This window comes from Pleurodeles waltl, chromosome 10, assembly GCF_031143425.1.
Source record: "Pleurodeles waltl isolate 20211129_DDA chromosome 10, aPleWal1.hap1.20221129, whole genome shotgun sequence".
Lineage (NCBI taxonomy): Eukaryota > Metazoa > Chordata > Amphibia > Caudata > Salamandridae > Pleurodeles > Pleurodeles waltl.
In genome coordinates, this window is record NC_090449.1 from 892,689,210 (window position 1) to 892,710,888 (window position 21,679).

The 21,679-nt window shown below is 46.1% G+C and overlaps 1 protein-coding gene across 2 annotated transcripts in view; it reads right to left on the reverse strand.

Annotated features, from left to right (window-relative positions):
* KRIT1 (KRIT1 ankyrin repeat containing) overlaps positions 1 to 21,679 on the reverse strand; it is a 449,032-nt gene that overhangs the window by 158,240 nt on the left and 269,113 nt on the right. For both annotated transcript variants that reach the window (XM_069211631.1, XM_069211630.1), the window contains one exon: positions 12,608 to 12,774. In XM_069211631.1, the coding sequence (XP_069067732.1) occupies positions 12,608 to 12,774 (167 nt within the window). The remainder of the gene's footprint in view (positions 1 to 12,607; positions 12,775 to 21,679) is intronic.

Sequence of the window (21,679 nt, forward strand, 5' to 3'; positions counted from 1 at the left end):
GTTCGTGGCATGTTCCGCTGCAGATTCACATGCGCCCTCCCTCCTCCCCCAGGAGCCTGTAGCCGTTTAAGTTACATTTGAATTTGTACATATGTATATATATCTCTATTCCATTGCATGGACATCTCTTTCTTTACACTCTATCACTCCTACCTTACCCTCTGCAGGAAAACAATCTAAGATGGAGTTGATGCCCATGCACAATGGAGCCGAAGAGGAGGAGTCACTCGATCCTGTGACTTGAAAAGACTTCTTCGAAGAAAAACAACTTGTAACACTCCAAGCCCAACACTAGATGGCAGGACCTGTGCACAGCATGTGAATCTGCAGCGGGACATGCCACGAACAAATGTACATTGGGTAAGTGACATTTTCCATATTTTAAATCAAGCGGAAACAGGAATCTAAAAAAAACAAAGGTACTGTGATGCGGCCAGAAAGAAGGAAAATGCTACTTACCCAGTAAGCTGCTGTTGGTGGCATGTAGTGCTATAGATTCACATGCTCTGTTTACTCCTGCCATCTAATGTTGGACGGTCTCAGATGTGTACAACTTGTTTTTCTTTAAAAAAAAGTATTTTGAGTCACACGGTATAGTGACTTGTCCTATGACTGGTAATGTGCATGGGCATCAACCATATATTGCACAAGAGTGTGGATGGGGATGGAAGATGGGATGTGCAAGAAGATGATCATGTAAATAAATGTATGAAAGAAAAAAAGTAAATACAAAAGGTCTCTGCAACAACCAACGGCTCCCTGGGAGGTGGGTGGGCGCATGTGAATCTACAACACTACATGCCACGGAGAGGGTAATAACATTTTCCTTTTGTGGCATGTATAGCTGCAGATACACATGCAATACATAAATTTAAAGAAGTTCTCCTGTAAGCTGTGGCTAGACAGAGGATGCTGCAGAAAATTGAAAAAAGCATACATAATACAGTCTGGGCCACTTGAGATTTCTGGAGTGCCAGGATATCCACACAGTAGTGTTTGGTGAATGTGGGTGGAGTGGACAAGGTAGCTGTCTTACAGATGTCAGCTATTCCTTCTTACATGTAAAATGCAGCCTAGGCGGAGCAGGGAGCAGTCTTTTGGCCTTGGCGTAGCAGGTCTGAATGCACTTGACTAGCCAGCGAGCGGTCCGTGCTTTGGAAATGGCAGTACCTTTGCATGGTTTAGTGTAGGCAAGAAACAAGTGTTAAGTTTTACTAAATGCTTTCGTCCCATCAGTGTAGCACCAGAGGGCCTTCTTTACGTCTGGTGTGTGAAGGGTTCTCTCTGCTACTGAACCATTGGAAGTTCAACTGTTTGGTTTAGATAGAAAGGAAAGACCACCTTAGGCAGAAAGTTTGGTCTAGTTGTAAGGACTGCCCTGTCATCATGAACCTTGAAAAATGACTCTTATAATGTGAGAGATTAGATTTTGCTAAAACGCCTGAGGGAACTGATTTGCGACTACAAACACTAATTTCCAAAATAAAAATTGGAGAAGGCAAGTAAGAAGGGGCTCAAATGGGGGTCCTGTGAGCCTAGTGAGGACTACACTGAGGTTCCAAGATGGGGCTAGGGATAACCTTGGGGGAATAACCCTTTTAAGTCCTTCCATAAAAGCTTTGATGACAGGGACTCAGAATAATGAGTGTTCCCTGTTCTGAAGCAAATGGAAGTGTAGGCCAGGCCTAACGTTTGCAAGTGAAGCAGGTAGCAGACTAGGCCCTCATGTATCATGCCATTTAATACTTGGTAAGGCTCCAGCGTGTAAAAACAGAGCCTTTCCAAATACAAAATGGCATTTTTAAATTCACCAAACCCAATTAACGATTCAGTAATATGTTACCAAATGCTACTGAATCGCTAATTAGGTTTAGGAATAGATAGCGAACTGGTATTTGGAAGGGTCCTCAATAGACACCTTCTCCTTTGTGAATGTTCACAGAAACCTTTTGTTTGTGAGCAGGCAGTGATCTATGAGACAACTCCCTGCTCATAAAAAAGGTTTGTATTATTATTATTTTTTTGCAGCCCGTTTTCCTTTAAGGAAAACTGGCCTCTATTTTAAAAAAAAAGTTGCTTTCTTTACAAACAATCACAGACATAGTGGTCTACTGACCCCAGCAGGCCACCATGCCTGTCACTGCAGCCAATCGTAGTGAGTCTGAATGTACATCTACCTCATGCACACGCCAAGATCATCCCCCTTCTCAAGAAACCATCGGCTGGCCCCACCGATCTCAAAAACGTCAGGCCCATCACTCTACTTCCATTTCCTGCGAAAGACATAGAAAAAGCAGTCAACAGCCAACTCACCAAGTTTACAGAAAGCCACATCCTCGACATCTCCCAATCCGGATTCAGGTCAAACCACAGCACCAAAACAGTCCTCCTGTCTGCAACAGACGACATCCACTCCCTACCGGACAAGGGAGAGATGGCGGCACTCATCCTATTTGACCCTTCGGCAGTGTTCGACACAGTCTCCCATCACACCCTGATAAGAAGACTCCACGAAGCCGGCATTAGAGACAAGGCCCTCGACTGGATCCAATCCTTCCTCTCTGGCAGAACGCCCCATACCTCGCAGAACCCACACCCACCACCTGGGGAGAGCCCCAAGGATCCTCCCTCAGGCCCATGCTCTTCAACATCTACATGGCCCCACTAGCAACCATTGTCAGAAGCTATGGAATAAACATCATCTCCTACACCGACGACACCCAACTAATCCTCTCCCTCTCCAATGACAAAGACAAAGCCAGACACAACTTACACAATGGTATGAAAGCAGTCGCCTACTGGATGAGAGATAGCTGCCTTCAACTCAACACAAACAAGACCGAGGTACTCATCCTGGGCCCCCAACCAAACCCATGGAGTGACTCCTGGTGGCCAAGCACCCTTGGAAACCCACTCACCCCCGCCAGCCAAGCCCGCAAACTCAGAATCATCCTGGACCCCGAACTCAGCCTGAACCATCATATCAATGCAGTCACGCAAGACCTTCAAATGGATCCCCCTCGAAAATAGAAAGACCATCACACACGCCCTCATCAACAGCAGACTGGACTACGGCAACGTACTCTATGCCCGAATCAACAAAAAACTCACCTGCAAATTGTAAAACATTCAGAGCGCTGGCGCCAGATTGATCCTCGACCTACCCCAACACTGCCACATCTCACAACACCTTCGCACACTGCACTGGCTCCCCATCAAAAAAAAGAATCGCTTTCAAAATTCTCACCTACGCACACAAAGCCCTCCACAACACGGGACCTGCCTAACTTAACCAGTGATTCAACTTCCACGTACCCCACAGGATACTACGCTCAGCCCAGCTCTTCCTCGCAGAAGTACCCTGCATCAGGAAAACCAGAACAGGAGGACGCTCCTTCTCCTACCTTCCCGCTACCACAAACCACCTCCCTCCCCAGCTTCACGATGGAACTGAAGACATGGATTTTCTAATCCACCTCCGGGACACGCCATCCTTCCCACCCACCAGTGCCTTGAGACCCTAACGGGTGAGTAGCTGTGCTCTATAAACTCTGATTGATTGATTGATGCATATTAATGAGATAGGTTGAATTGTGACCCAATATGAATAGGTATTTTGAAATACCTATGGATTTTTTTTTTATAACCAAACTATACTGCTTTTTAGGAAGAAATATCAAATCACACAGTAATCATATTGCATGTCCACGAAAAAAGCACAAAGTCATAGGACACCTACCCCCATCACACATCCAGCCCATGATCCAGCCACCTTCTCCAAACCCTGCCGTGCTTCTGCCAACATCCTTGCGCCTCATAAATTGATTGTTCCCGGCAGGCACACCACTCCACGTTCCTCCTCCATTCTACGAGCGAGGGAAGTTCTGGGGATTTCCATTTATGTGCAATGTCTGATTTGGCCACCAGTGTGGTCACCCCAACAAAGATTTGTTCCATCCTCCGCCCACCACCCTCCTCCAGTAGACCCAGCAATGCAATCCTAAGAGTGAGAGTAAGTGGGTGTTACAGAACCAAGGACAGTTCCCTTACCAAAACAGGGCTGGGCACGCCCATACTATGTGAAAAAAATCTGCTTGAGGCAAGGAGCACTGTGTCCAGTGAGATGGAGGATTATTGCCTGTTCAATGGCCATGGTCACGGCCAATTGCTCCATCTGGATTTTAGCTGCAAGAGGATTAAATTCAGGGATGGGCATCCCAGTGGGTATGTGTTCCGTAAAAGCATGTCATAATTGCAGATAATTAAAAAAACTGAGTATAAGAAAGCCAATGTTGTTCCTGTAGCTTCTGGAACTAAATCAAGGCACCTTCTCGCCAAACATCCTCCAGGCGGGTGATCCCTATTTTGTACCACTATACAAAGCACTGCATGCTCAGTGTGGTTCAGCCATGTTCCCTGCCACAACGGGATCGTTCCAGTGATTTTACCATCCCATTTAAAGAAACAAAGTGCTATCCTTCAGCAGAGTAGGGTTACTCTTGTACAGTCAGGGAGCAACATGGAGAGAGGGGTCCTGTAGAGCAGGTCAATAAAGGCCTAAGTGTTTCAGTTCATGCCCGACAGGCTGGGTCGTCCCAACCCCCCATTAAGCCAGTAATTTATCATCAGTATTTGGACAGCCAGGTAATAAGCGTACATATCTGCCATCCCCATGCCCCCATTGTAGGGACAGTATCTGGTGATATTAAAGGCCACCCAGTGGCGGCTCCCTGCCCAAAGAAAGGAAGTAATTTTCGATTTCAGTGTTTGGAACAATCATCTAGGAATCGAATGGGGAAGTTTGTAAGGACATACAAGAAATGCGGGAGACACAAAAAAGTGGCCCAGAGCCTGCCCTATGTAGCACCGCCTCCAAGAAGACCCGTGCTACAGTATTAAAGACCTTCTCAAAGTCCACCAGGAGCAGAGCCATATTATCTCAGATATGATGTGTCTGAGATACGGCTAGTTGGCCTCTATGAATTCAGTGACGGGTACTCCTGTGGGGCATAAAGCCACATTGATTCGGGCAGATCAAATGCAGGAGGGCCCGACTCAACTGGATAGCCAAGACCTTTGCATATACTTTGATAAGGGAGGTGGGTCTATATGAGGAGCACCTGTAAATGGGTTGGCCTGTTTTGGATATTACAACGACATTGGCATTGTCCAAATCTGGGGGAAATGACCTGCGGTCTGCGGCTTCTGTGTAGAGCGCCAGGAGATGGGGAAGCAGCAGGAATAGAAAACGTTTAGGGAACTCGACTGGGAATCTACCTGGTCCTGGTGTTTTGCCCGAGGCCAGGTCTGATAAGGCTGTGTCGGTCTCAACAGCTGTGATAGGCTGGTCATGAGGCAGGAACACAGGAATCATAAACAATGGATCTCAGTCAGTATCGGCGCCTCAAGTTCCAGCACAGAGGTTGGTATTGATTCGTATAGTGGGATAATAATCTTCAATAACCTGTGCCACCTCCATGACACATTCATGGCTACAGCCAGCTGCATCCTGGATGGACGGTACAGTTCTAGATGCCGTATGTTTAATTGCCAGCAAATATAGGAGTCTGCTAGATTTATCACTGTGTTTATATACACCCTGAGTCGACGCTTCCAGTACTGCCTAGCTTTCTTTAAGGAGATGTGTTTCAGCTGGGCCCTTGCCATAGCCAGTTGGCAGGCAAAACAGGTCGACAGCCAGTGCCATGACTGTACCTGTCACTTCAAAGAAAGGATCTGGGCCTCCAGGTTGGTCACCTGTGGCAACCTCTGTGTTTCTTTACCCTGAATCTAGCTTTTAATCATGCCTTGAAGGGGGGTGGTGGGGTGGTAGAAGCAGAGGTCACTGTATTACTGTTTAGTGCAAAGAAGGACTTAATCTCCTACTCCACAAAGGCAGCATAAGCTGGATCCACAAGATACCAGGTATTAAGACACCCCATGGGTCTCAAGTGCCCCTGAAGGGGTCTCATCTCAAGAAGGAGGGAAGCGTGGTACGAAATGCCACAGGGGAGAATTTGTACAGCGTCAGGTGAAAAAGAATGGAGGCCAGAAGCCAAAACTGATCAATACATAAGAGCATCTTATATTCTGAGCATGCATGGGTATATGCATGGGTGGTGGGATTCCAGGTCCTCCACGTGTCGCAAAGATCCAACAACTCTGCCCAGAGAGAGCTGGCATCAGCGGGTGCAACGGCCTGGCCGGGGAGGTTCGGAGATATGCAGAGCAGCATCCAGGACGTTATTAAAGCCACCCCCTATTAGTGTAGTACTCAAGGGGAGGGCCTGCAGGTCTCTGAGCATCTACAATGTTGACTGAAGTCCTTGTTGGGGAACATAGGCCGAAATCAGGTTATAGTGTCGGCCATCAAACCTACCCCAGTTCCTGGGGTCAATGAACCACCAGTGGGAATCCATTATGCAGGAAAATAGCCACCCCTCAGGAACCTCGAAAAGACCCAGCATGAAATACCCGATCATAGCCGAAGCCTCAAAGAAAGGAACATCGCATGCCTAACAAATGGGTTTCCTGGAGCATCACCACGTCTGGGTAGAGGTGTTTCACGAAGCGTAGGACTGTAGAGCATTTAATATAGTCTAGGAGACCATAAATATTCTACAATAGGTCTTTTACTATGAAAGATGGGGAGGGATGTGTTCAGGGCAAGCCTCTCACCATAGGGTGGCCCAAGTATTAGGAGCAAGTTGAGCACATTTAGACTCAAATAAGCGATGTGTCAGAGTCCATGTGTGCCCCGTGAAAGGGGCATGTTAGCTGTGTGGGTAAACAAAACAAAACAAATAACCAAAACAACAACAGTCACTTCCCCCAACCTCCCCCCACCCCACACTTCCAACCCTGAGGTATCTTGCGCCCTAACCCAAAACATGTCATTGGTCAAGAAGGGACTAAGGCTTTCCCAAGGTCCCTAGTTGTCCCTTAGAAAGACAACAATGCCCAACAGAAATCTCAACTTCTGGCTGCGAAAACCCCTCAGATGCCCTTCCTCTCCCTCGGCCCGCCCTAGCCAACCTCTAGATAAATGTACTTATCAGAATGGCACAGGTGTCTGCAATACAGGGCCGCAGTATATCACCAGGGTCGTTTTGAATCTGACATGAGTGCAAATGTCAGGAAGGTGCTTCATGGTCAGCGTCTCAGGATCTGAAGAAGTCCGGGGTGTCAGATAACAACTTCTCAGGATCCCTGGCCACACATTCATCTAGTGGCGGGCTCGATGAAGCATGCCCCCTCTGTGGGGTTGATCAAGCCTTCAGGTAGCTGGGTCTCTTTCTCCGTAAGAGCATAGCCATCTTACTTCAGCTGTGTCCCAGTGTGTTTCGAGTTGCATAAGTGCTGCAAGACTCGCTGTTGTGTCGCACATTCCCAGGCCTGCTCCGGCGTATCAAAAAAGTAAGATGAGGAATTGAAAATCACTTTAGTTGGTCCGGGAAGAGAAACATGCAGCACAGGTTAAAAGCTCTGAGTTTCTATTTGACGTCCTCGAAGGAACACCTGCACTGTTGACCTACATGTGTAGTTGGGAAGTTCTTGTTGTTCTGGAAATGTAGGTCTTAGTGCTGTCTGACTTTGTGGAGAATGGCATCTTGGTCCCGATGATTGAGGGTACGGGCTATAAGAGGGCAAGGAGGGGCTCCCGAGGTTGGTTGCTTACCCAGTGATCGATGTGCCCACTTCACTACAAAGGAACGAGAGAGTCTGTCAGCAGGGACCCAGGCTTGGAGCCAGTACTCCAATAGGTTTCCTGCACCGGATGTCTCAATTACGTTGGGGAAGCCAACAAATCATAAGTTGTTCCTCTGTGAGCGATTTCGAGGATCTTCAGCTCGTTCTTCCAGGGGTGCAGTTGTAGAGAGCAGCGTAGCGGCTTGGATCCCGAGGGTTGCAACTTCGTCTTCCGTTGCAGAGACCCTGGTTTCAGCCTCTGTTACACTGCCAGCGGGGCAGACATGCAGAGGGGCAGGTGGATGTCTAGGACAAGCCCAACTGGAACAAGGGTCATAAACCGGACTAGGCCCCCAGCATGGTAGGTGGAAGATCCCTGGCGGTTCAGCTGCAACGAGGGAGGGTAGGTGTGGAGGGTACACTTCCCCAAATCCATCAAGGTTTGTTCAAGTGTCCATGTATTGAAGGGGTCCCAAGATAGCACACAGACAGGAATCCAGAGCGTGTCCTCAGCGGCAGAGTCCATGGCCAAAAGCAGCAACACACTCGGACCAGGGGCATCAGGAGGCAATGCGAGTCCAGGCAATCTCAGACATGCAAGGGGCCTTATACATGGGAGCAGACAGATCCTACCTCCCAGCAAGGACTCGGGAAAGCCCGAATGTGGCACAGTTTCCCCAAGCTGGCAATCTCTTAGATACTGTGTGTGCCGCTCTAGGGCCGCCTTCGTGACCGGTGCCTCTCAAGGCAGGGTCCCAGAGGCTGCATGGTGCGGCTGCATTAGTTGTGTGGGTCACTGAGGCACAGGTTAAATTTGTGCGGGGGCCTGGGTCCACCTTGGTGTGCGTTACCTGTACAGCGAGCCCTGTAAGCAATGCCTCACCTCCTCAACTGCAGTGAGGAGAGGTGGCAACCACCTTAACTCACTCCATGCAGCGGGATCTAACTTGGTGGAATGCGGGACATCTGTGAATCCAATGCTACCGGAGTAGGCTCAAAAGGGATCCCTGCCAGCTCCCTCCATTACATGGGTCTCACTGGTTGTAGCTGTTGGGCAGGATGGCAGCCAATATTGGTAAGGGCATCGATAGCCGGCTCAAGGCATGACCACCATCTTGGTCGCCGAAGCCACGCTCCCAAAATACCTATGGATTTGTTAAAAGTTGTTCCCAAATTGCAACCACATTTCACAGCTCCATTTTGTTCATTCCATTTAAGAAATCGCAAACTGTGAATTGATGTTTGTCGCAATTTACATTCTTTAAATGGAATCTTAGTACATGAGGGGCAGTGTCTTGCACTGCTTGTTTGAGGAGAAGGGTAGACAGTAGTGGACAAACTTCTTCCACTTTGCGGCATAGTAGGCTTGCGGCATCAACAGCGAGTCTCTTTGAGGATGGAAATACACTCAGCTGACAAACTGCGATACCCAACTCTAGGATCTCAGGAGTCAGACTGCTAGGTGGAGCTGCCAGGGTTTGGGGTGCCTGACTGACCTGGTGTTGAGTGAGACAATCCGGCCGAATGAGGAGCATCCTGTGAGGGACTACAGAGAACTCGAGAAGGGTTGTAAACCACAATTGCCTGGCCCATGTAGGAGCCACCAGGACAAAACTGAGGGAGGTCTGGCGTGGTCTGGAGGCTAAAAAGCATAGGCAAATATCTCTCACCATTCACCCATAGTGCTTTGGCCATGGACTATGGGTGTGGAAATCCGGAGGCGAAGCTTGGGCATTTGGCGTGTTCAGGGGCTCACAACAGATCTACTCTGGGAAACCCCTAACACTAGAAAGACCGGAGTAGGATTTGTCAGTGGTGTTCTCACTCATGATGAGTAAGTCTGCAAAGCTGTTGTTTGTTCCCAGAAGGTACTCTGCTAGCAGATATACTCTGTGGTGGATCGCACAATGCTAAATGCTTTGCATGTATCTGAAAGGGTTCGAGGTGGGACTTGCCCAAGGTGATGGTGAAACAGAGACTGTGGAGGAGATCTAAGGTGATCTGTGTGTGGGGCCAGCACTGCTGTCTGACTGCACTCTTTTTCAGCCAGTCTTTGAGGTCGGGGAAGACATAGATGAGCAGATACCACCGAAAAGCATTGTGGTTACCCGAAAGGGCAGAACTTTGAATTGAAAGTGACGAGTAACCACAAACCTGAGGTAGTGGTCATGCGAAGGGTGAATCAGGATGTAGAACTCAGTGTCATTTAAGTCAAGGGTGGTCATGAAATCACCTTGCTGAAGCAGTGGAATAACTCCTGGCGTGTAACCATGTAGAAATACTCTGACAGGATATAACTGTTGAAGGGCCTGAGGTTTAGTATAGGCCTTAAAGACCTGTCTTTCTTGGAGACGAGAAAGTAAAGGGAATACACCCCTTTACCATGTTGTTGTGGCGGCACAGGCTCTGTTGCCTCCTTGAATAAGAGTGTGTGAACTTTCTCCTCTAGAAGGCACATGTGTTCCGTGAACAGGGATTGTTTGCTGGTGGGTGGGGAGGTGGGCGTAATGTTCTATGGTGAAGCAGTGATTTTTATGCAATAACCCTGGTCTACAATGGAAAGACTGGTGATGTTTTGCCATTGTGTGAGGAATCCCTGCAGGCATCTCCCAACGGGTGTTGTGTGGTCACAAGGAAGGAAGAGGGAGTCAATAGTTTTGCCAAGGCGGCTTCCTTTGCCACACTGCCTCTGCCTTTGGAATTAATCCCACTATAGTCACCCATGGAATACCCACGGGAGGCTTGCTGCTGGTGCCTCTGGTCAGGAGGTGGAAGCCTCTGGGGAGGTGGCTTTGGTGCCACCACGACACTGTGAGCAACGAAAGCACCTACAGAGCAAAAAGGACTAAAGAGCCCTCACAACCTTACCTGTTTACATATCCTTCTTGATTTTATTTTCTCTAGCATTTGATCAACGTGATGCCTGAGATCTGAGGGATGTTCCCCATCAAAGTTTATGTTGAGCAGATGCTGCTGGACTTCTGGCTTAATGCCAGAGACACAGAGCCAGGTGTGACGGCGGATCAGAATGCTGGAGTTAATATCTCTGATGGTGGTTTCAGCCGTGTCCAGAGCACACCTGATGGTCGTGTTGGAGCTTACCTGCCCCTCCGCTACAATCTCCTGAGCTTGTTGCCTTTACTGATTAGGGAGGTATGGAATCAGGTCTCCCATCTCATCCCACAGGGGTCGGTCATATCTGGAGAGTAAACCAACAGAGTTGGCGATGTGCCAGCGGGTGGCAGATTGCACGGCCACCCTATTTCCTACTGCATCAATCTTTTTTACTCTATGCCGAGGGGCAGCTCCAGTACCCTGTGCATATGCTAGTTTACACATGGTATGCACGATCAAGGAGTCTGGTGGTGGCTGGCCTGTAACGTAATCAAACCCTGGGTGTCCCCACCCTAGCCTTAACTGGGTCCTTTCCAGACATTCTGTGTGGACTTCAACATACCCTTCAGCATGAGAAGGTATTGTGTAGAATGCTGGGTGTTGGAGAGCGTTTCTACTAGAAAGTCATCATCCTCAGCAATCTCACGCAGATCGACCTTGTGAAAAATTGCTGCCCTGTGAATAACCTTATGATAAGAGGTGCTATCATCTGGAAGGCAAAGCTTCGCAAGGTAGAGGTTGGGGTCATTGTCACCTGGGGGGGGAACAACCCATACTCCTCGCAAGGCTCCGGGTCATATGGGGCATCATAAAGGTATTGGGGTGTAGAGGACTCTTCTCCCTGTAGGATGAATTTGCTGAGCCCTCTGGCAAAGGAGGCGGAGGAGGCCCTTGTGGTAGTGGGAGAGAAAGAGGAGGGGATAGAGAAGATGGGGGTGGAAGAGCAGGAGGAGTAGGAGGGGAGGCACATCAGGTCGGGAGAACAGTGGACTGGTGCCCCTATGTTGATGTTTATTCAGCTTGGGAGGTGCAGGAGGCTCCAATGCAAGCTGCTTCTTGAAGGTTAGCTTCCTCATGGCAGAAAGAGTCTCTCTCTTGCACTTTTCGAGGTGGTTTCACTCTAATTTTCCGTGTGTGTCCAACTCACCCTGGAGACAAAGAATCAGCAGTTCCTGATAGGTGATCGACTGGGTGCCGAAATCTGTTTCGACTTTGAAGCTAGTTTCAATGCCGGCCACTGTTTCTGGTCCAAAGAGACAGTCGGTGTCACCACTGAAGACCCAAAGGGCGTTGAGGGAGCTGTCAGCAGGGAGGAAGTCTGGTCTTTAGTGGCTGACTAGGCACAGAGGATGGAGTCAGCATTGGCTCCAAAACCTTAGGGAGGTGCCTGCCTTGGCTGGGATGCTGTGCACATGTCCACGTCCAACACTAGATGGCAGAAGTATGCAGAGCATGTGTATCTACAACTACACATGTCACGAATTAATATTACCTCAGTCACAGCACCAGCAGCGGAAGGACCCAAGTCAAGATGAAGCTATTTGTACTTGGTCCACGTGTCATAAGGAAAGAAGAGAAGTGTACCTGGCTTTCTTTACCCAATTAGGAGGCAGTAAATGAGAGTGACAATAAAGCCCACGAATGGTAAGTAATGGGCAGGCTCCTAGTTCCTTGTAGAAAGCAATATCACTCACCAGCAAGAGTGTTGTCACAGGCAAGATCGTAAAAGGACTATACGCACAGCCTATGTATGACGTGGGAGAAAACAAAGAGTAGCCCATCCTTCTCAGAATAGTTTTACACCGTTGTTCTCGAATTACACCTGCCTGTTAAACACTATTGCAAAGAACATGTGGTACTGGCTGGTATTGTCCAGCTGAGCTTGAAATAAAATGATCTGCTGTACCGTTCTGCATCCAGCAGTAAACATAAAAGCAGTTACTTCACAAAGGTTAGAAGAGTTAAGTCATAGAACATACATCCTGCATTAAAGTTAGTAAATAGACTGTTAGAAAATACTCACTTTAAAAAACCTTGCTTATGCTTTTTACTTTCATAATTTCCGTAAACAATTTGTAGCAGCAGGCTAGCCAGCGTTATAAGCTTTGCATCTGGTGAGGGGCAGAAGCCTTTCAACAAATTGTGTCTTGCTTCATCATAAAGAATAAGAATAGCCAAAGGATCTTCGATCTGTAGAAAAAGAGAAAAATAACTCTAAAAAAACTAACACTTAATGTATCACATCATCAATGCTGAACTGTGAGCAAAAAGAACAAGAAGCAAAAACGTTCAATGGTGTTCTAAACAATATTAATGCTGATGGCTTGTCATTACACAACACAAGAGGCTTGATTCATTTTTACACTTTTGAGTAAGTTTATACGTCCTAGTAAGTTTACTACATTTGGTATTCACAAATTTCGAGTATAATCTTGCTACAAGTTAAAATGTCTCCACTTCCAGAGCAATGGAACTGGCTTACTCTTGTGTGGGTGGGTGACGTCCCTCACTAAACCGCTCCCTGGCCACGTCTATACCTCCCTTACTCCTCCCTAATCCCATTCTCTTTAGTAATAAGTCAGCCCCTTTTCCCACCCATTCCCCTGCATCCCTCCCACATTTACTGCTAAAATGTATACCTACATACGAGGAGGCTCTGCAGTCGGAGCAGAGTATTTCACACATATAAGTATAGGCAGAACTTACATTTTGTATTACAGTTTTGAGAGTCAGGCCCTGAATAGTTAACTAAAATAAGAACATTTACTAGTAATACTGTCGCAATAAACACCACCCACGCTGCTCTTATAAAGTCAGCTCAATATTTTATCTGATAATTCAGTGTGCTCTTCATAATCCTGCCGAAAGACACACAGGTTTGTAGCTGAAAATATAACACAGTTGTTTCTTTATAATGTTATGCCCTTTATGTAATATGAAAGATAGCAACAATATAGATGCTGATAAAGTTTCAATACTTTCCCACTTACAGCCTCATTTGGATAACACCTTGGTTATGTGATGTGGGGGTCTTGCACATTTCAGACCTGTTTGCCAGAGTGCTTTTTTGGAGACTGCTTTCTAAACAGTCTGTCAGCATCTGGGGCAATTTTGTAGTGGATGCCTTCCTACTTTACTGGTTTACCTCAACTCAACAACATAAAATCAAGGAGCATGTAGTACAATGAAGGGGGCTGTGTATGAGGAAAATAAGATGGTGTTATGTCATGCCCAAGCAATAGGCACGCGCAGCGAGACTTTCATCAAGACTACTCATCCCTTGTGTCAACAGTCCTATCATCAATTGTCCCTACAGTCTATTTTACAAGATGTGCCTTCTGGTGAGTGTCAATTCTCATGCTTGTATGACTTCACATGGTCTAACTGAGATTACCTTGCGTGTGTGCAAGTGGATTTACTCGTATGAGCTATCTTCCCATTAGTTTTTCACTTACTGCTTCATCTCTTTTTTCTTTGAATGGGTGACCTTTTTTAAGCAGTTTCCCCATATTCATCTGAAGCTCTTTTTCAAAAAGGTTTTATTGGTTAAACATTACTTTTGAACCAAAGATGCTAATGTCAATGATAAATAAGCCACTGACAGACGAATTCACATATAAGGATATAGTGGTTATACATCAAGGATGTTTTTAGTCTATGGAAGACTCCTCAGATGACTTGTGTAGGCTGCCAGCAAAATGGAATGGGAGGAAAGGTTTTGGCGACGATGTATGGCATGAACGTAGAATGACCAATTATTTGAATTAATAAGAAAAGGACTTTGTATGCAATTTAAATCTGTGGTTTTATTTGTTTACTTTGTTTTATGACAGAGTGTAAGTTGTAAAGTTCGGTAAGAAGCTACACCTAATAAAGGGTGAATAATTCATCCAAAAGGTATCAAGTTATACATTAAAACGTGTAAACATCAAGGAAAGAGACAAAATTAAAAATATATATTAAAATAAAATATTGTTAAAATAAAAAAATTGTGGGAATATATTGCATAAGAATGCCCTTATTAGAATTGATCTTGCCACCCCATACAATAATTATATCTGTGGAGTAGAAGGAGACAAGGTAGCTATCTTGGCCTCTGTTAGCAGACAGCCTGTGCTTGAGGGTGGCTGGCCATGTGAAGTCTGAGGCGCCAGGTATGGGATGGTGGGAGGGGGTAGTAGGAAGCGAGATATGAAGCTATGCTTGGGACATGGAAGAATGGAAAGATCCCAGGCAGGGTTTTGTGTTTTAGGGTCTGGGGCGGTACACACATTTGGGCACTCAAGAGTGGCTTACTTCCCCTTTGATTTTATCCTCTTCTTTATATTAAATTATCTCCTTTTTCGATTTCCAGAATTGGTTATCATACTGGATACTTCATTTGATTACAGAACCTTGTAAGTGCTATGTCTGTGGCATATCAGCAGCCTGGGCAATCAAAAACCACAGTACTTTGAGGGTTTCCCAGGCTACAGAAGATGCATACGAAGCCCACAACTGTGGGCTGGGAAAGTCTCACACCTGGGTCTGTTTTCTCTCGTGCTCCTCGCCTATTTTCCTCCCCTTTCCATCACAGCTGTCCCTCCCCTAGTTTCTTCCTGACCTTCCCAATCCATTATGTTTCTTGCCTTATACGGTTTGTCGTAATTTCCATTTCCTGATATTTTACTATTTAAAGATATCACAACAAAGCTGTGTTCCTTCCTCCGTCCCTCCATTTGCTGATTCTGATGAATTCCACTATCCGATTCCTGTTTTTCTTCAATTTGCTGAAGTTTTCTTCCAGCAAAGATGTTTTAATGCCTTTGGCTTTTTCCTCCAGAGAAGATGCAGTTTCTCAATGCCACTTGTCTATCACACATTGCACTGTGTGGTGACATTGTGGCTTCTAAAACCCGTACATCGGAATGTCCCAGGCCAGATTATAGGTAAGCGTCCTAACCTGAACAGTAAGTTACTTAAGTAGCCACATAAAATTAATTTTATCTGTTTCAGTACTTGGGTAGAAATAGAGTGTTTATTTTCTTTCATTAATTGTAGAAATCCACATCTTAAGGCAATTATTTTCAGTCCTAATGATAACCTCTAAGTAATGCAATGGTCGAAATGCTGTTAATGGACACAGCCTTAAAGACGGATTTAAAAAGTCTTTGAAGTGTTTATCGTTGAATGGGCGTTATTCCCTATACACTCAGTAATTACTAAAATAGTCTGCTTCTGTTTATATTTTTAACACTTTTGGGCCACTACTGTTCGTGTGATCAACCACTTTGCGCTAAGCACTAAACAGTGGGATTTGTATGAATGAACAGGCTGCATTTGGTTTACATAGACTAGTGTCTCTTCATTCAGTCACTGCTGAATGTGGTGTTGTGGGTCCATGGGTAGTTCCCTGCCTGGGCACAGTGGTGGCTTAGTTTAGGCTTGGGGCCTGTGCCCTTTTACCCATATAATATGCTCTGTATTCATTTATAATTTTTATTCATTTTAGTTCAGCTTGTTTTAGTGGCAATATTTTTATTTTCATAATCAGTTGCTATTCTGCAAGAGCGGCACTATCAGTGTAACGGATGACATATTTTGCATCATGTTCTATTACCCCGGGTTCCCAAGAACAGGATGACAGGCATACTGGATGATATTTTGTATTGCCGCCACAAGACTACGTAAACAGTCCATCGCTTAGGTCATACTCGCGTCAGGCTTCTGTGCAAGAACATAAACATGTCCCCTATAAAACATCTTGTAGGACAAAGGGCATTAGAGGGGGTTCCAGCGAGGATTTTTCATCCATAATGCTGTCTCTGCCAAGCCTGATCTGGAGATTGAAGACCTGCCTTTGTATCAAAGTATTGGGGGTGGGGTGTGCTTCTCTTGGACACAGCATGGACAGATTTGGCTTCCATCGCCATGCTCTTGCTAGGAGCTAGAGATTAGGGTCTAGGTAGGAATTTTATATCCATGTAATACCAATATGTTGGGGTTGTTCATTTTTACATCTCTTGATTTTCACAATCATGATTTTGTTATTCCTCACTATTAGATCGCAGTCTTGTCAATAAATGTTTTGAAAACTATTGTGCATTTCTTTTCTTGCCTATGCGTGTGTAAGAGACTTGTATGTGGAGAGAAAAGGGTAAAGCTTGTTTACCACAATTTCCCAGAGGGGTTTCAGAGTTCCATGAGGAAGGTTGCCACAAATCGTCTTTACCGGTTTTGTTTGGGTGAGGTGCTGCTAGAGAGCTGAAAGGGTTGGGCTGACAGCTGCCAGCTGCCAGCTGGTGTGGGAGTGACTCAGTCACCTACGAGCAGAGGTACTGCCACCCGAAATCCAGCAGTCTTCTTATTATACGAGAGTTCTTACAACATGGCGCCACTAACAATGGTGTAGGCACAAATTTTACGATTCTCATGAGTATCTCTGTCTGACACACACTGAAGGTACCCAGAGTACCATTAAATGGAGACTTCCATGGTCTTAGGGCAATCCTCCTCAGCTAAATAGGGAGCATCTATCTAGGCCAGTGGTTCCCAGCCTTTTGACTTCTGTGGACCCCCACTTTATGATTACTGGAACCCGGGGACCCCCACTGACTCATTATTGGAGTCCGAGGACCCCCCACTAAGTCATTATTGAAAGTTGGGGACCTAATCTGTAAATATTGTTTAATTTTCTAAGCAGCCGCGGACCCCCTGAGGAGGCTTCGCGGACCCCCACGGGTCCCCGGACTACAGGTTGGGAACCACTGATCTAGGCTGTAGGTTGTTCAAACTTGAACCACAAAAGGATTTTTCCCCAGTTGGTGATCCCAACTCCGATACCCAGTCTTTAATATGGCAAACGTAATAAACATTCCAGAGAACTGCAGACATTCGCTCACCCTGTTTCTTTTAGCCAGTGGCTTAACAGAAGAGGGCGGGGATGATACATTCATTGTGAAAGCACACCATGCATATATAGCAGAAATATTTTATTTTGGGTCACCTCTCCTGAAACAGATGTAAATACACATACATTTCATGCATACAGAATAGCAAATGTACCACAACAGTACCAAGCTTTTCAATACTTGGGAGATACCTCTCTCTTATCAAAAGCATCAAAACCTGTTGAATTGCGCCCTACCACATGTAATACAACCCCGGAGATTAGGGGGGGTCATTCTGACCCTGGCGGTAGACTACCGCCAGGGCCAACGACCACGGGAGCACCGCCAACAGGCTGGCGGTGCTCCCATGGGCATTCTGACGGTCAGATACGGGAAACCGGCGGTGTACCGCCGGTCTCCCGCTGCCCAAGGGAATCCTCCATGGCGGCGCTGCAAGCAGCGCCGCCATGGGGATTCCGACTCCCTTACCGCCAGCCTGGTTCTGGCGGTTTTGACCGCCAGAACCTGGCTGGCGGTAACGGGTGTCGTGGGGCCCCCTGCAGTGCCCATGCCAACGGCATGGGCACTGCAGGGGCCCCCTAACAGGGCCCCACCAAGATTTTCAGTGTCTGCCACGCAGACACTGAAAATCGCGACGGGTGCAACTGCACCCGTCGCACCCCTTCCACTCCGCCGGCTCCATTCGGAGCCGGCATCCTCATGGAAGGGGGTTTCCCGCTGGGCTGGCGGGCGGCCTTCTGGCGGTCGCCCGCCAGCCCAGCAGGAAACTCAGAATTACCGCGGCGGTCTTTTGACCGCGCAGCGGTATTCTGCCGGCGGGACTTTGGCGGGCGGCCTCCGCCGCCCGTCAAACTCAGAATGACCCCCTAGGTCCCTTAAGTAACGATGGACCGACATGGCCAGCACTTGGCATGAACACACAACATCCAAATGTGCAGGCTATGCAAGTAGCTGATGTACGCACACTTTACAATCAGCTGGTAGTGATATAGAGACGTGATAAAATTTGTAATGCAGACTTTGAACACCGCCCCAGCACAGGCTGCTCCAGCTGTTCATCAATTGCCCATTTCGGAAATTAATCCCATTTTGGAAATTAATCTACAAACAGTCCAGGCAATGGGAAAAGCACCCTCAGAGAGGGAGAAGATTCAGTTCTGGATTGCACAAAAACAAATCAGCTGGAAGCAGTGTTTCTCCAAGCGGAACCCCAAGACAAACATTGAATTCACACAATGTACTTGCCATTTGTTATTATTCCCTCAACAGAGGACTGTAACACTTGGGGCTCAGTCTTCACCACAATTTACACTACCACACGTGATACCCCAACACTTGCCAATTTACCGCAAGTGTTAAAAAAAAATATATATCAAAATGAACACAGGACAGCCCCAGTCCTGGACTTGGGGATGAAACTGATGCACAATTTTGACACAGTTTCCTCAATTATTTTAGGTAACATTAAAGAGGAAGCAGCAGCTTTGGCCATTCGCCAACGGCTCGGGGAGATTCCTCAACTGGAACAGGAGCACGAGCTGCCACAAATTATTTCTGAAACCTATACTAGTACAGGACAGGATAGTTTGGGGGCCAGACCAACTAAACCACAAATTCAAAGTACTGCTCCCAAGGAAGGTACTAAACGAGCACCCGAGGGTTCTGAAAAAAAAGGCTGGGATAAGCAAAATCAAAATAATGACAGAAGAAGTCAGAAATGAGAATCTCCGCAGCCGGAAACCTCTGAGAGAAAATATAATCTTCAAAACAGAGGAACTTTAAAAACTCCTGATACCAATATACTGATATACATCTCTTTCATTCCTTTCAGGACACACCGGACAAACAAAGTGGAACAGTGTGATGGTCTGAGACGCTAAGTGACTACACATAGCAGAAGAAGGACTCAGTATGTTCCACAGAAGCTTATGTTAAAAAAGAGGACAAAACTCTTCAGCAGAAGCCGCAATTTGAAAAGAAAAAGGCGGCTGCAATTTCAATCAAAAAAGCCTGCCACACTGAGAACGTTGTTGAAGAACAGGATGTGGGCAGTGACTCTGCTAGACAGTATGGCAGAGGTCACAATGTGGCACCAGAATCTTAGAGATAATATGGATGTGACAGCAACTAACAACTTTCTTGTCATTGAGACAGCGGACAGGCACATATCCCCACCCAACAGGGTTTATGAATTAAAGATCCAAATTGAGGGGGACATAGAGCGCACCAGTGAAGAAATATTTTGTGAAATCTAAAACTGTGATATTCTATTGGCAGAAAAAGATTGGTGACCTGAATTTGTCCTCAAGCTACCACATGGGGAAGATGTAATTTTGACTTCCTTCTCAGTACTGGTTCTAGATGTTATAAGAACAGCACTGGGTTGTTTTTAGCCTGAGTAACATCAATACTACATGAGATTGACCCTGAGGTGTTTTTTTATGTGGATGACATTTATCTCACAGATGACAACATCAACATACATCTGGCCAGGGTTGATCGGATTGTGTAAGGATTTGCCGCCCAGGGCTACAAATTAAATTCCCCAAAAAATAAAATTGCTTTCGTCAGTGTCCTATTTTTGGGATATGAGCCGGGTGAAGGCAAGAGTCCATCCCTGCACTTTTTAGAAAAATGGGCTCAATTTCAACCTCCAGACACCATTAAGAAACTGCAATTATTGCTGGGTTTGTTTAACTTTGGCAGAACATACATACCTGATTATGCATAATGCATGAAACCACTCTATGATCTAATTCATTCAGATTTTTCCAATACTGGACAGCAGAACACAGGCATTCTCAGAGAACTGTGGCAGGAGATGCTAGAAGCAAAACATTTACACATGTGACAACAAGAAAAACCTGGTCAACAGAATAATTGCTGTCACTACAGGATTCACCTATGTTACATTTATTGAGGGTGACAAAGTACCCATAGCATACAAATCTCCTTTGTACTCAAATGCAGAACAAGGTTTTGTACCCACACAAAAATACTGGCTGCTGTACAGATGGCTGAAATTAAGTAGAGGCCACTTGGCTAAGGGAAACGCATTATAATTGTTACCCCGGTGCCTGCCCTTGAGGGGAGTCACTAAAGCTAGTGTTCCAAATGTCAAAGCATTACACCCATATTGCATTCAGTGGGCAACCTCTCTGATTGCCACTGATGTTGATTACATCTTTGATCCAAAGCTTCAGACCCAAGAATTCCTCTAATATGAACAGGAATACCCCACACCTACCAATATATTACCACTTGATCAATACCAAACTATCATCTACACTGATGGATGGTTCAGCACAACCAGCTATAGGTACCAAAAACAATAACCAGCCGCTTGTGCAGCGGTAACCGGAGTGATGAGGCATGGTACCTTTCACCTTCAGAACACCTAGTTGCAGATCCTAGAGGTCTGCTGTGCACAACTGGCAGAGCTTAAGGCTCTTGTCCTGGCACTGGAACATACAGATCCAGACCTATCAACACTAACTGTGTGTGATTCGTATTACTCTGTCCAATCCTTCAATGATTAACTGAATGACTGGCGCCAGAATGGCTTCAGAGATTCCAAAGGGAACGCTATTAAACACAGAAACCTGTGAATTGGCTAATACCAATACCCCAAAGGAGGAGTGATATTCTTCGACGATAATGTAAATGCAACAAGCAGTGCATGGGGCTAAACAAAGCTGTAAGCTCAGATTGTGTCTACTTCCATTACCGCTAAAATTTGCACTGAGTAAGAAAATGTATTGTGTTATGCCTGCTTAACTTGAAATGCCAATAAAATAAAAGCGTTTAAAAAAAAAAAATCACAGAGAAGGCAGATGACCTTCGGGACAGACTGCTCAAAGCTCCTGTAGTACATTCATTGGGACATCAAAGTGTAGGGATACATGTTGTAGGAGACACTTTGGCTGATGAAGCTGCCAAATCTGTAGTAGCTATGGCTTCCGTTGCTGCAATAACTCGTTCTCATACATAACATGACGCTGGCTGCTGTGAAAGCTGCGGCTGATTGCAAAACTTTACCAAAAGCATACCCTGAAAAATATTTTTAATATCTCAGTGGCTCTAGTAGGAGATTGTTTGATCCCCAACGGAGACCAGGGACTAGATCTCATCAAACCAGTGCATGAGGGTGTTGCTTCTGCTCACGCAGGTGTGGCGGGTACAAAATCCCTATTACAAGAACACTT